This window comes from Chiloscyllium punctatum, chromosome 1 (assembly GCF_047496795.1).
Source record: "Chiloscyllium punctatum isolate Juve2018m chromosome 1, sChiPun1.3, whole genome shotgun sequence".
Lineage (NCBI taxonomy): Eukaryota > Metazoa > Chordata > Chondrichthyes > Orectolobiformes > Hemiscylliidae > Chiloscyllium > Chiloscyllium punctatum.
The window spans coordinates 99648408-99661971 of record NC_092739.1 but is presented as its reverse complement, the minus strand read 5'-3'; the positions used below and the strand labels follow the sequence as shown (position 1 = coordinate 99661971).

The 13564-nt window shown below is 37.6% G+C and overlaps 1 protein-coding gene across 3 annotated transcripts; it reads left to right on the top strand.

The window, feature by feature from the left end:
• The first annotated feature begins 6835 nt into the window (after nt 1-6835).
• fsta (follistatin a) lies at nt 6836-13097 on the top strand. Of its 3 annotated transcripts, none has more exons than XM_072571625.1 (6): nt 6836-7036; nt 8304-8495; nt 8908-9126; nt 9545-9772; nt 10824-11051; nt 12278-13096. In XM_072571625.1, the coding sequence occupies exons 1-6, from the start codon at nt 6952-6954 to the stop codon at nt 12376-12378; spliced, it is 1053 nt and encodes a 350-aa protein (XP_072427726.1). In that variant the 5' UTR covers nt 6836-6951; the 3' UTR covers nt 12379-13096. The 3 variants fall into 3 exon arrangements, with proteins under 3 accessions (XP_072427726.1, XP_072427728.1, XP_072427727.1); XM_072571627.1 differs by having other exon boundaries at nt 6839-7036; nt 12085-13097; XM_072571626.1 differs by having other exon boundaries at nt 6839-7036; nt 12299-13094.
• Nucleotides 13098-13564: the final 467 nt, after the last annotated feature.

Genomic DNA, 13564 nt, shown 5'->3' with positions numbered 1-13564 from the left:
AATTTATTTTGAAATTAAGTATAACATTGCCGAAGACATGTTGTTTAAACCTTTCATTTTGCACTCCTGACAACAAAGGTTTCCAAACTTCACTGAGTCATAACGAATTAAACTACAGGAGAGATGGGTGCTGATTGGTTGGCAAGACAACTCTGATTGGCCAAAGCATTACCAAGGGCAAACCAAATGGAAACCTTTCTCTCCGTTCCCAGACAAATCAAAGAAAACGCACCCTGCTTGAACATACTTCTTTTGTTTCCGGAGAATTGATTCCGCATTAATGTTCCATCTCGCAAATACAAATACACCACACGTTATGATCTGAACTGATCATTGTCAGTGTAGCTATTCGTGACTTCAGGATTGCTGGGCAATGAAGTTCATTTGCAGAATCATATCTAAGAGTAAATATTTTGGTTTGGGGTTTTGCAAGTAGAACTGATCAAGTACGGTCTGTCCTCTGCCTTCTCTGAACAACAGAAGAAGTATGTTGGTTGATTCAACCAGGCAAAAGCCGGGATAAACAACTTTCATTTCTGAAATCTCACTGGCACTCAAGTTCAAATGCAGCATTGCTTAACTGCATGATTTTGCGATTAGATTGCACTTTTAAAACAAATCTGAGTGTGCTAATAGCTACACTAACAGCCAATTTACAATATTTATCCAAGTTCATAAAGTGGCTTTTATGCTTGCAACAAATCGTACCCATTTATATAAAAAAAGGAATACGTTCAAGCTTTGCATCTTTTGTGAACGACCTGGAAGGTGGATGCCGGTAATTTCCAGTAGTTTTCTCCTTAGCTATGCCTCAGCCAATCAGAGTCCCCTTGCCAACTGCTCAGCATCTTTTTCCGATGTTGTATAAAATTGCTGTGATCATTAAAAATGCGACATTCTTGTATTTGACCTGATGATAGCAAAATGAAAAAAAAATTAAGCAACGTATATCTTTCATTTGAGCAAATTTCAAATTTTGTACCACCAAGTCAGTGCAAGAGTGATATAGAATGGGTACCTGAGTGACGAACAAGTAGGGTCTGTATCTGTAATCTTATGTATATCAACCCTTTTATTTATTTAAATAAAACAGGGCAAAGCACTAAGTTGTTTTTTTTTACAAAGGATTGCTACAAAGCCAACTTTTTAATGATAACAATTTAATGAACGAACACAGACATTGGAAACGATAAACATTGTTTTATAATGCGATCGTGTAAAATAACGAGGGGATTGGATAGAGAAGAGACGTCATTTACCGATGGGTACAACTTTAAGGTGGTTGGTCGGAAGATTAGTGGGATAGAAGAAAATCTTTTTTTATCCAAAGCGTGATGGGTATCTATTATTTACTGCCCAATGTGTCGATTGAAGAGAAAACCTATAAGCAAGTTCTGAAAAGTGGGAATAGAATGGGCAGCTAGCTTATTCCGTTGAAACAGACGCAATGAGCCGAATTATCTCCTTCTATGCCGTAACTTTTCTTTGGCTATGTTGTTCTTTGGTCACTTGAAAGTTATAAATTATGTTCCAAGATTTTGCTTATTTCTCAACAATAGGGGAAAACAGTATCTTTGCGTGCTGTACAGAAATGGATCATTATTGCATTATATCAGTATTATCAAGCCTCCTCAGTTCTTCCAGTGGTTTCAGTCCATTCAACCGATTGCCAATGCATGCCTATCTAGCGGGTGGCCTTGGATGTGTCATTATACGAATGTCTATCAAAACACCCAAGACAATCACTTGTGTTGAAATTGGAGGTTCTTGTCTTGAATGTAACTTCTGGAAGGTGTCTCTCTTCAATCTGATCGTACTTTGGAATACTTGGTTTGTCACTTTTTGATCTTATTGGTCTATTTGCTGAAGCCCGGGATACAGTCCTCATTCCGTGATCTAATTGGGCCATTCGCTAGTTTCTTCACTAAACTAATAATTGGTGTTTAAAATAAACCTTTCGTTAAGAGGGAAGATTTTGAAAACAGAAGCCAAGTAAGACAGCAAGGTTAAATAGAAACAACAGCTTTCCTTTATTTGGCTGTTAAAGGCAGGGAAACGTATAAAGAGCGTTACCAAACAATATTTGGCGTGATTAGTTTTCGTCACATCCACAGGATTACAATAAAAACACGTCATCTTTATTGTCCAGCACCTTAATTGCAAAAACATGAAACCTGTCTGACAGCTATATCCAGGAGTCTGTTCATGGCTAGAAATCAGTCAATCCGATTCTTTGACATGACATTCTTCGGCACGTTGTACAAGTGTTTGCGCTCTTGATGACAGCATACCTCAACTGTCAGCTCAACCTGCGGCGTTAAATTAATTAATGTCCCAGAAGTAGATTTAGTGATTACATTCATCAAAATATTATAGGCAAATTGTTAAAAAGTCGGTGTAATCAATAGAACAAGACAGGGATTAATATATCATAAATATGAACTTGTTTACATTCAGTAGCAGGATCTCATCTTTATTGGGTTTCTGATCATCCTTCAACCTTATTTATTAACAGCGAATATGTCAAACGGTCAGGAAAATCCACTGATGAAACTGTACATTTACCTTTCCCTTTTAACGCATGTTTGTACTATATAATGAATTTGATGTAATAAATTCCAAGTTGAATCTGATTTTTAAAAAATACTGAACCTTAAGCTGCCAGTCATGCATCACGTTTCTTTGATTTTGACCTTTAAAACAATCTGCAATAAGAGATTTTGAACGTATATCAGATTAAATATAAAGGAGTTGTCTTGACTCGCACTAAACAGCAAGACTTTTATAGAATTTATTGACATTCAAAAATATGACATTTTATTTATGCCGTCACATACTTGGGCTACTTCGTGGTCCCGAAGATAACACATTCAGCGAAGTTGGATATTACATCAAAGAATCTATAGTTTCCCGTCAGTTTTGTATTAATCGAGATCTATGTGAGAATTTGCCTGATAACATCGAACAGAACAATCCTTCCTGTTGATTCATTTGAAATTCATGCTCATGGTGGAGTGCTATCCAAACGCCACATTTTGTTTTGACTGGTGACAACCTCTTTCGGGCAAGTGCGTCACTTGTAGACGCGTTAACGGCTACTCAACTTAGTCAAAAACAATTGTTTGGTGGTCTGCGCCACCTCCTGAACATGTTCATTTGTTTTGTTTTAGCGCTGAACGATTTCAGATATTGAAGACTATTAGTCATTTCATGTCAGTCAATACCTGTGTAAAGCAATTGGCTACGTCAGAACCTGTTAAGTGAAAACACACACACAATCAGAACACTCTCCACAGATGCTGATAGACCTGCTATGTTTTCCCGTTATTTCCTGTAGTTATTAACTGCTTGATATTTGTTAGTTTTCTTATGTTTATGGATGATTTAATAACAAATGTCTCCTTCTGGATGTAAATTAGTAAAGACTCGCCTGATCCTCGTGCAGCTACGAAGACGTTTTAATTTCTCGTAGCACTTATAGCAAGTTATTGAAAAATGGCTGGGGGGGGGGGGAGGTACAAAAGCTTTTTCGAATAAAAGCTGACACATGTTTGCACTTATCTGTTAGAGGCAGACGACCTAAACCGCTGACTTCAATTCTACATTAAATGCTACCTAGCAATTAAAGGCCAAAACCCCTTATTGTTAGTAAAATATTTACTTCCATGCAGTCAATAGGCATAGAAAGAGAATAAAGCTAACTTGCTTCATTTAATTTTGCAAAATAATATTTGATGTAGATTGTGTTCAGATCTTAGAATGAACTAAACAGCGTTGTGTATGTTATAAGCATTAATTAGACCTATGCTGCATGACGTGTCTAAGGAAGTATCCATATTCATAATCAGCTTAGAAATACAAATGTATTGATAAATATTATCGGACTTGTATTGAAACAATTCTGATTGCAGAAGAACGCAAATTCCGTTCCACATTCGGATTGGTGAATGATTAATTAATAATGATGCAGTTTTGTGAAAAACACCAAATATTGTAATTACCTAGGAACTGCAGATTGATTATTTCGAACGTACTGAAATTAAAAACGATTTTGTTTTTCAAAGTTGAAGCAATGGATTATCTTAAAGCTTTTGATTGTCAAACTAAAATGTTGCTAGTCATCACAAGTGCCCACGTTGACTCAGATTCATAATTCCTTAAGTTTACTATGAAACACATTAACATCCGTGGAACTTGCAACAAGCACCTGTCGGATTCTGGATACTGGGTCAAAAATGTGCACGAGCGCATACAACTTTCGTCCTGCAGAGGTCTCACTTTAGTTTCCTTTTAGACGTGCAGTGATTGCATTTCAGTGCCCTACATTTTCATTCTTATAAGTTTCTAACCTCGCCATATCTGTTTCCCGTCCTCAATAACTGTCCCCTCATCACTGTCTCACTTCTCTATTTTCTATTTTTCTTCGTTGTGGCACTTGTCCTTGATTTTCATTACAGGACTTAATCATCTTTAACATTTATGAATAATGATTTACATTGTGCAATATTCATTTTCCATTATTTCTCACACTCTTCTATTTGCCTCCAATATTCACCTCTCCAATTCTATGTCAACTCTTTTTTAAAACTCTTGCTTTTCCTTTCATTGTTTTTGAGGATGCAAATTGCTCAACAGTCGGTATTATTCGCCAGATGTATCAGGACAGTGTGAAATTGTCCAGTTCGTCAGTCTTCGTCTTCAATCTGGAATAAATATTTGTTGTTAGATTATAAACGTTGATTATATTCGCCATAGTGACACACACATAAAACAAAGAAAAACGCGAGAATATGTGTGCTGTTTCTGCTGGAAGAGGATTTCAGAAACAAATACTTACACAGGCATATGAACAATATTGGCAAGAAACATAGGGCACAATATCGTACAAATAACTTCACATTGGTAATTTCCACGAATGTATTTAAGAACTAAATATAACGTAATGTGATGTCCCATGTCTACCTAGTGTTGTCTATTGCTGCGCAGTTTGATTTGGAATAGTTGGTGTATATAGGTATGCTTTAGGTTTATCTTAGTTGTTTACCAGTATCTTCTCAAACCCAGACTTTCTTCACTAATTGAAAGTTACATCCATATTTCAACTCTACCAACAAAACACACAATCTTGATTTGGCAATAAGGGAATTTTTTAGTCGTTTTGCTGAGATAAACTGGAAATCACGATTGGTGCACAATTTAGCTGCAGTTGCCCTGTTTGTATCGTTAGGGGGCTGCATTAGTGTTTTTTTTGATCGCATCAAACCACAATTCCGATGTTATGGAATAAGAACCCAGGATGATCTGGGACAGAAAATACGTTTCGCAGCATTGAAAACGGAAATAATCTGCGTGGAATTGCCTTGTGGAAGAAGTTTTCCTACTGTCTGCTGGCATGGCATTGCCAAGTCTATTTTGAACGCTAAATATTGTAAATACTATCAGCAGACTGAGGCACCCAAACAACTGTCTCTTCTAATATTAGAACGATTGCATTTCTGACGATTATTATAAAGAGACTTTAAGAGTCTATTGTAATAAGTCTTTATTAAAGGATTACCACTCTAAGCCGCAGCTGGTGGAAAATGTCTGTTATCGCGGAGTTATTTCTAGTCAGATCAATGCACCTATCAACACTAATAAAAGTTGTCTGATTCTTTGTAGTTATTAGGCTGAGTCGGACCGTGAGTTTCATCTTTTTCTTGGGGTAAGGTTTCGGACAGCACGTAATAGCGCCAAAACGGTAATGAAACAGGGAAGCGTAATCCCTGAGATAGGCGGCGACAGATCGCCTACGTACATTTTTCTCCCTGCCAAAAGCAAGCTCATTGAGCAACACTAACATTCGACTTTCGATGTCACAATCTCTTAAATGGAGAATACGGGACCGCCTACGGCATTTCATAGACATGCGAAGTCTGCTCCAGTTACAGAGGCGCGTAACTTTGCCAAATCTGGGTATTAAATCTAACTGCTTTTCCAATACCTACTGGCTGAACACACCCACGGTGTCAGTGCCCTTGGTTCCCACTATAGTTATTTATTACAATGATGCATTTCCAGAAATAGTCAGATGGCAATAAATTAGTAATATAAATAATAAAACTAAAATATTAGTAATAATGTAAACTGTAGGCGTCTGCAAGAAAATACTGCAATGGAAAAACCACCCCATGTGCTTTTTGATGCTGAGGTAGTGGAGGTTAGTTCTAACAATAAACTCTTTTCAGTGTAATCAACTCTCCGAGACATAGACATGAGACGAAATATCGACATTACGTACACAGGTTATGGGCGAGCTGGGGGTGGAGTTGTCGCTTTACCAGAGAAATCGGATTAGAAAAGCTAGGCTCCATTTACTTTGTATTTTCTGATGGATAGATTGGACCGGGTGCTTTCACCCACAGACGCTTCTATTTTTGGGATATAGCTTGGTTAAAAATTCAGCAGGTCAGAATACTTAATGTACTGTAGATATAAAGATGACCCAATAGGAAAATAAAAGAAAGCAGAAGTCTTAATACACTTAGGAACAGTACATCTTCCTTCACCCCCCTTCCCTCCCTCGCATTGTTTCTGCAGGAGCTGGTACAATCTTGTCAATTACAGAGAAATTGACACTACGACCTGTAACCAGACTCGGATGTTAGAGAAATGCGTTTGTGAAATTGACTGAGATTTCAAGCTGAAAAGTTTAGAGGAGGCGGTGAAATGTCACCTGATTAAGTTTCCGTCCACCTTAACTTTTTTTTTATCACTTCCTCCTCCCCCATCCTGCCAAACACATCACCATGCCATCAGAAGACCGCCCACCAAACAGACCAGCCAAGACCCCTTTCAGCCAAAATATTTAAGAGTGACTGCATTCACAGATTGACGTTCATTCAACACAGCGATCGGACTTGACTGGTGCTCTCAGATCAGTACTTAGCTGCGGTGAAACTGCGTGCCACAATGCTAAGGATGCTAAACAGCAGAACTGCGTCTCTCACCGTTTCACTTTTCATCTTCCTCACCATTGGAGACCAGCGAGTGCAGGGTAAGTTAAAGCAGTTTGGAGACCTCTTCTCTGTATACATTTGTGAACATGGCTCTGAGTTTCATGTTTTGTCCGGTCATGTACCTTGTGCGGTTATTTTCTCGGATGAAAATACTGAAAAAGCCCAACGCTGATTCGGTTTATTGTTTCCTTTTATTCCAAAGTTTTCAGGTCAAAATGCGATGTAGCAATTTACGAGGCGCACACGTGTTTCTGCACTTTATTCACAGTTACCAGAATGTCGTCGTCCAGAATTAAAGCAGGGTGTAATTTAGCATTGTCTGTTAGCAAATACTTGAGCTATTTAGAAAATAAATAAGATGCGATGGGATTCCGAGAGTCAAAGTTTACTCTATTCAGTTTCTGTACAGTGAGAAGCAAAGGGGAATTGCAGAGAGAGAGAAAACGTCTCATTGATGTTGCAGATGAATCGACGTGTAAATGTCCGATCGAGCTGTTAAATGTTGCTCACGTCGGTCATACCACGCGACTGAAGCGAGATTAGGAAGCGGGTGTGATTACTGGGTCCAATGGAAATAATTGACTTGTGTGTTGTCAAATTTGCCTATTCTATATTGCTACCTCAATAACGTCTCTTCCATGAAACTGAAAACTCGATATACAGTATATATTTAGATTGATATCAGGCGGTATCAACAAGAAGTCTAGACTATCCAGAAGAGGCAGCAGAGTTCAGGCATTTTTGGAACGAGTTAATACCACAGAAAATAGATTATGTTTCTATTCCGGAGTGACTGTATGAATAGATAGAAAAATCAGCGCCAACGCTTTATACACAGCCGACGCTGAAGTTAAATACTGATTAAATCCAGACGCTTGTCAAACTGTCAACCAGAGTTCGTTTTCGCATGAGTCTGAGATAAGTGGACCGCTAACCATTTATTTATTTCGGATTTTGCCCTCTGTTTTTCGTTGGAAGGATGAGTTCTGGCAGGCTTTTTTTTTTGTCCCACTGCACGCGTGTCTACAGTACTTCAGCTTGTGCTGTTTTGGGGCAGCGCCAAGTCACTTTCCAAGTGGAACAAATCACCATTCAAAGTGAGAAGGAGGTGATGGCATAGAGATGTTCATTTCGGTGGCAACTTGGTTGCTGTCGGGAAATGTCGGCGGTTTCAGGCTCCTCGGTTCACCCAGACTGAGACAGAAAAAAAAAACTCAAAAGTAAACACTCGGGTACCGTCAATACAAAGTGCACGTGTTGTGTCTGAAACCGTGAAACTGACACTGCTCTGACTGTGTGTTGCAGCTGGGAACTGCTGGCTCCAGCAAGCCAAGAACGGCAAATGCCAGGTTCTTTACATGACCGGGGTCAGCCGCGAAGAGTGCTGCAAAAGTGGGAGGTTGGGCACAGCGTGGACCGAAGAGGATGTGCCATCCAGTACCCTTTTCCGATGGATTATCTTTAACGGTGGAGCCCCGGGTTGCACTCCTTGTAAAGGTACAGATTTCACTCGGTCTCTGTGAATCGAAACTGTTTGTATTCGGCTTCATTGGATCCTGCAAAGTGTATTAAAGTTTACAGGTCGCTCGCGAAATCATTCTAATGCGCCCTTTGCTAGCCACTCTCTCAGTCTCGACTCATTGGAATAAATTGCTTAAGAGAGAATCTCTTGATTGTCATGGCTTTCGGTGCGGTTTTATTAAGATGGCGACTGAGTCTGCGCTGTTTTACTAAACCTTTCATTAAACATCTGGAAACAGATAGCTCATAAAAATGCAAAACGTCTGTCATAAAATGAATACATATTCAGTTTAGTTAATACGAATGAGCATTTATCCTTACATTTCAAACACTACTTTGATGCATGGAAGTAATTTGCAGAAAACTGTTTTTCTTCCCCCTGTAATAGAAACCTGTGATAACGTCGATTGTGGTCCAGGTAAAAAGTGCAAAATGAACAAAAAGAACAAACCTCGATGTGTCTGTGCACCCGACTGCTCTAACGTCACTTGGAAGGGCTCCGTTTGTGGGACTGACGGGAAAACATACAAAGATGAATGTGTCCTGCTGAAGGCGAGGTGCAAAGGGCAACCTGAACTGGAGGTCCAATACCAAGGCAAATGTAAAAGTATGTATGCAACAAGTACATGCTCAATAGCAAGATTCTGCAAGGGAATGAGCCACTCGCTTAAAGAATGCTTGCATTTCATTATCCCACAGTGCGAAATAACAGATTGTTCAGCTCACTTGCAGTGTCTATTGTTGAGTGATTCCCCACACATCCCCCAGAATAATTTTCCATCACATTTTGTTCTTAAGTTAAATTGTGTTCAGTATATGTCTGTAATTGGGGAAGTATAGAAAGTGGATTATTTCACCCCCATTGTTCCAAGATATTGCCTATTAAATAAATATTGCAAATTTAAAAACAATCTGTGTTTACTATGAACACTAAACTTTAACTTCATAAAATCAGACGATTGCATTGCGGAAGATTACTTTCAGTGGTGCTCACCTCGCTTTTGTTTTTAATTGCTGTCTTACAGAATCGTGCAGAGATGTCTTGTGTCCAGGCAGCTCTGTGTGTGTGGTAGATCAGACAAATAGCGCCTACTGTGTGATGTGTAACCCGAGAATTTGCCCTGAACCTTCGAGCCCCGAGCAGTATCTGTGCGGCAATGATGGGATCACGTACGCCAGCGCCTGCCATATCAGACGCGCCACCTGCTTGATGGGCAGATCCATTGGAGTGGCGTACGAAGGGAAATGTATAAGTACGTACCACGAGACCTCACAAAGTGGAAACTGCAAACCATTACACAGTTACGAAACGAGTACTAATACAATGTGGGAGGAGTTTTCTTTTTGTCCGTATAATTAGGGTACAATGGATAAATGTCAAACTAAACCGAACAAATCACATTTGGATATTCGATTTTGAGCTCTAAAAAGTACATTGATATCGCGGAGAAAAGATCATCTGTACTAATTAACATAATTTGTTATCGTTTCTTTTAAACTTATTCTTAAATCTGAGAAATGAAATTGTCAATCATGGATTTTTTTTAATTTCCGAGATTATGTTAATTTTATAAATTTACATTTATAATTGCAATTGTTGAAGGCTGAATGACTTTTTAATTTATAATTTTTCAACTGGAGCTATGGTATTTAAAAATACTGTAGCACAATATCCTGGATTATTGCATTATAGAAAAAAGATTCAGAATTGAATCTTTCCTGCGGTTTTTAACGCTGAAGTGTTTGTTGCTGGGCATATGCATAATAGCTTCAACTTTTCCAAATTCTTCAACAACCAGATTAGAAATGCAGCCTCGGTGTGTGTGGGTAGAGTGCATGTTTGCTCATGTGGACTATGACCTTTCAATGTTAGAAGTAAATGTACAGCTCTGCTAATTGGTTTAAATATTCAACTCATTCATGTTTACTTTGGAAAACATATTTCTGAGTGTTTTTAAACTATTGACTTAAAGTCATGTGTACAAAATAAGGTCTTTAATTACAGATAATGCTGGATGCTAGCATCAATGGTGGACCTCTTTAGATGTGTTGTCTGCTCTTCATAGAAAGAAAAATTGACAAATCTATTAAACATATTGTATTTATCAAGATCCATATTAAAATTTGAACAATGAACACAGTGAGAGTTGTAGGTTAATATGGTTTTCATTCTGAATTCTGTCATATAAATCATTGTAATTGAAGAGTTTAAATTTACTTTCTGGTCCAAATATTTGACTGTATTGTTAAAGATTGAATGAATCATTCTATTCATAAATATGAATATGATTTCCTCTTTTTCAGAAGCCAAGTCCTGTGATGACATACAGTGTAGCCCTGGAAAAAAGTGTCTCTGGGATAGCCGACTTGGCAGGGGCCGGTGTGCTGTTTGTAATGTGTGTCAGGGTGGACGCTCAGATGAGCCAGTCTGTGCCACTGATAACACCACCTACCCGAATGAGTGTGCAATGAAAAGTACAGCCTGTTCCTCTGGCACCCTCCTGGAGATCAAACATACAGGATCGTGCAATTGTAAGTAACTTCTATTCCACAATAAGATTCACTGTGTATGCCAGATTTTATGTTATCAGCTTTACAAACATTTTGCTGTGCCAAATATAATCTTGCCATTTGTACCTATCAACATAAAAATATGCATGCCTTTCATGCTGCTATAGGGGCAGTGCCAGACAAGACATTTGTTAATGATAAACGTGCTTTAAGATTTTGTCACATGTTGATAACAGGATGTACCTATCTCCTCCCCCTCCCCACCATCAACAGTCTCAATGAAGAATTACTGTTTTTACTGAGCAGTTAGGAAATTTGACACAAGGATTTGAGCAATGTATGATAGCAGTCATACAGGTACTCTCGTCATTGATACAGAGAAAGCATATCGTGTCCATTCATCTATGTTCAATCACTACATTTCATGAGGATTATTGCCCACCATTATCCATTCCTTCCATCTCTGATAACAGTTATTAAATGCTGCCAATGTTGGTCTAACACAACAATCTTATACATGTACGCTTTAAGTATTGTACATTTTTCATTTGGAAATGCTCCTTTCTTTCCTGAGGCAGAATGTCTAATTAAGGATCTAGTGATCATGGTGTGAAAGTAAATTACATAATATTTCAAAAACATAACTAGGCATCAGAGTATCTTGCTGTCACTGCAGTTAAAATTAATTGATTTTTGAAACTGCAATGAGTTATAATTGTATTGGATTAAATTCCACATAAATGTTATAGCTAATAAATGGTGAAAGTTTTTTTTAACAACCATGCAATGGGTCCTGAAGAGATTGCTGTCCACATTTAATGGAAGAAGATATCATGAGGGATTAAAATACCATGATAGTGATAGATTGGAACAACTATTATTTTTGAAGCTGATGCTTCCTTATCAATAGTAATCTTCCAAAGGCTTCACCACAGTTGTTTTGGATTTTAAAGCTATTAAAATAGTTGATAGGTTTAAATCAGTAGCACTGAGGAATGCAATGGATGAATACAATGTAAATTTAGAACACAAGAACACTTTTATGTAATTCCAGGAAACTGCCATAAAGCCTGATCATTGATTCTTCAGAACACACTGCAATGTTGCTATTATGTAAAATTACTTCATAATAACAAATGGTGCAAATTCCATTCTTGTGCCATATAAGAGACTATTGTGGCTATCCAGAGAGATTTGAAAACATGCACTGAGGTTCTGCGCTGTTGTGATCCTTATTTATACAACAGCTACCATATATTCCCCCATAGCCATAAATGAAGAAGATGAAGATGAAGAAGATGAGCAAGAAAATAACACCTTTCCTAAATCTCCATTTCCGATTTGGTAATTTCCTTCACCTTTGGAAGAGGAAGGAGTCGCTGTACTTATATGTAAATAAGTGTACGCTTATTTATTTTGAAGAAGTATACATAGTTAAGTTTAGTAGATTTTTATTTATACTGTCATGTTTTATAATTTATGCATAAAATCGGTTTACTATACCTGTTTTGGAAATATATTCATCAAGAGAGCAGTGTTATCATTAATTTATTGTGACGTATGATGCTTGTAAAGTACACTCTTTCACGCAACCTGTAAATTGCATTATGGTAGCTGTAAATGTGGCTGGTCATTTTCTTTTTGTACTACAAATTTTTAGTTATGTTATTTGCATGTTTTACCTGGTTTATTTATTTATTGGAATATGTTACACATTACTGTAAATAAAACTCCCTATACTTTTTACCGCGTGCCATATAACTGACCAAATATGCTGCATTTGGAACTTGTCAACTTGAAATGCTCTGCAGCTGTGTGGCTGTCAGATCACTTTCTGGCCGCATGTAATCTGATTGACTTTAGTGGTTTGTTTCTCTAAATGTTTTAACATAATGCAAATATTTCAGGGTTTTCATTTTGCTTAAAATATTATGTTGCAGATACAATTTTATATTTTCGAACATGACAGATTTAAATTCATCTAAATATATAGTTTTGTACTTTTTCTATTATGTAAATGTGCATTGTATATAAAAAGTAATAACATGGATTTGTAAATACATAATGAATAAACAATAAAAACACAAGAATTTTCATTTTAAGCTGTTTCTTTGTTTGTTCTACTCAATTTAAAGAAATAAAGTCTTCACATGAAATGAAACAACATACTAATTTCTACAATAATAAGAATGCTTATTTTACATTCCATACACATATACTATTGAATCCTCAGAAGAAAACATATGGGTGTTCATGCTATTCTCTAAAATTTGGAGCGAGTTGTTACACTTCAAAATCTTGCACCATTTCTGTTCTCCTCATTTCAGAACCATACTTCCCAGAATATAGAACATAGAAACATAGAACATAGAAAAATACAGCACAGTACAGGCCCTTCGGCCCTCGATGTTGCACCGACTGAAGCCTACCTAACCTACACTAGCCCAAGAACCTCCATATGCTTATCCAATGCCCGCTTGAATGACCATAAAGAGGGAGAGTCCACCACTGATACTGGCAGAGCATTCCATGAA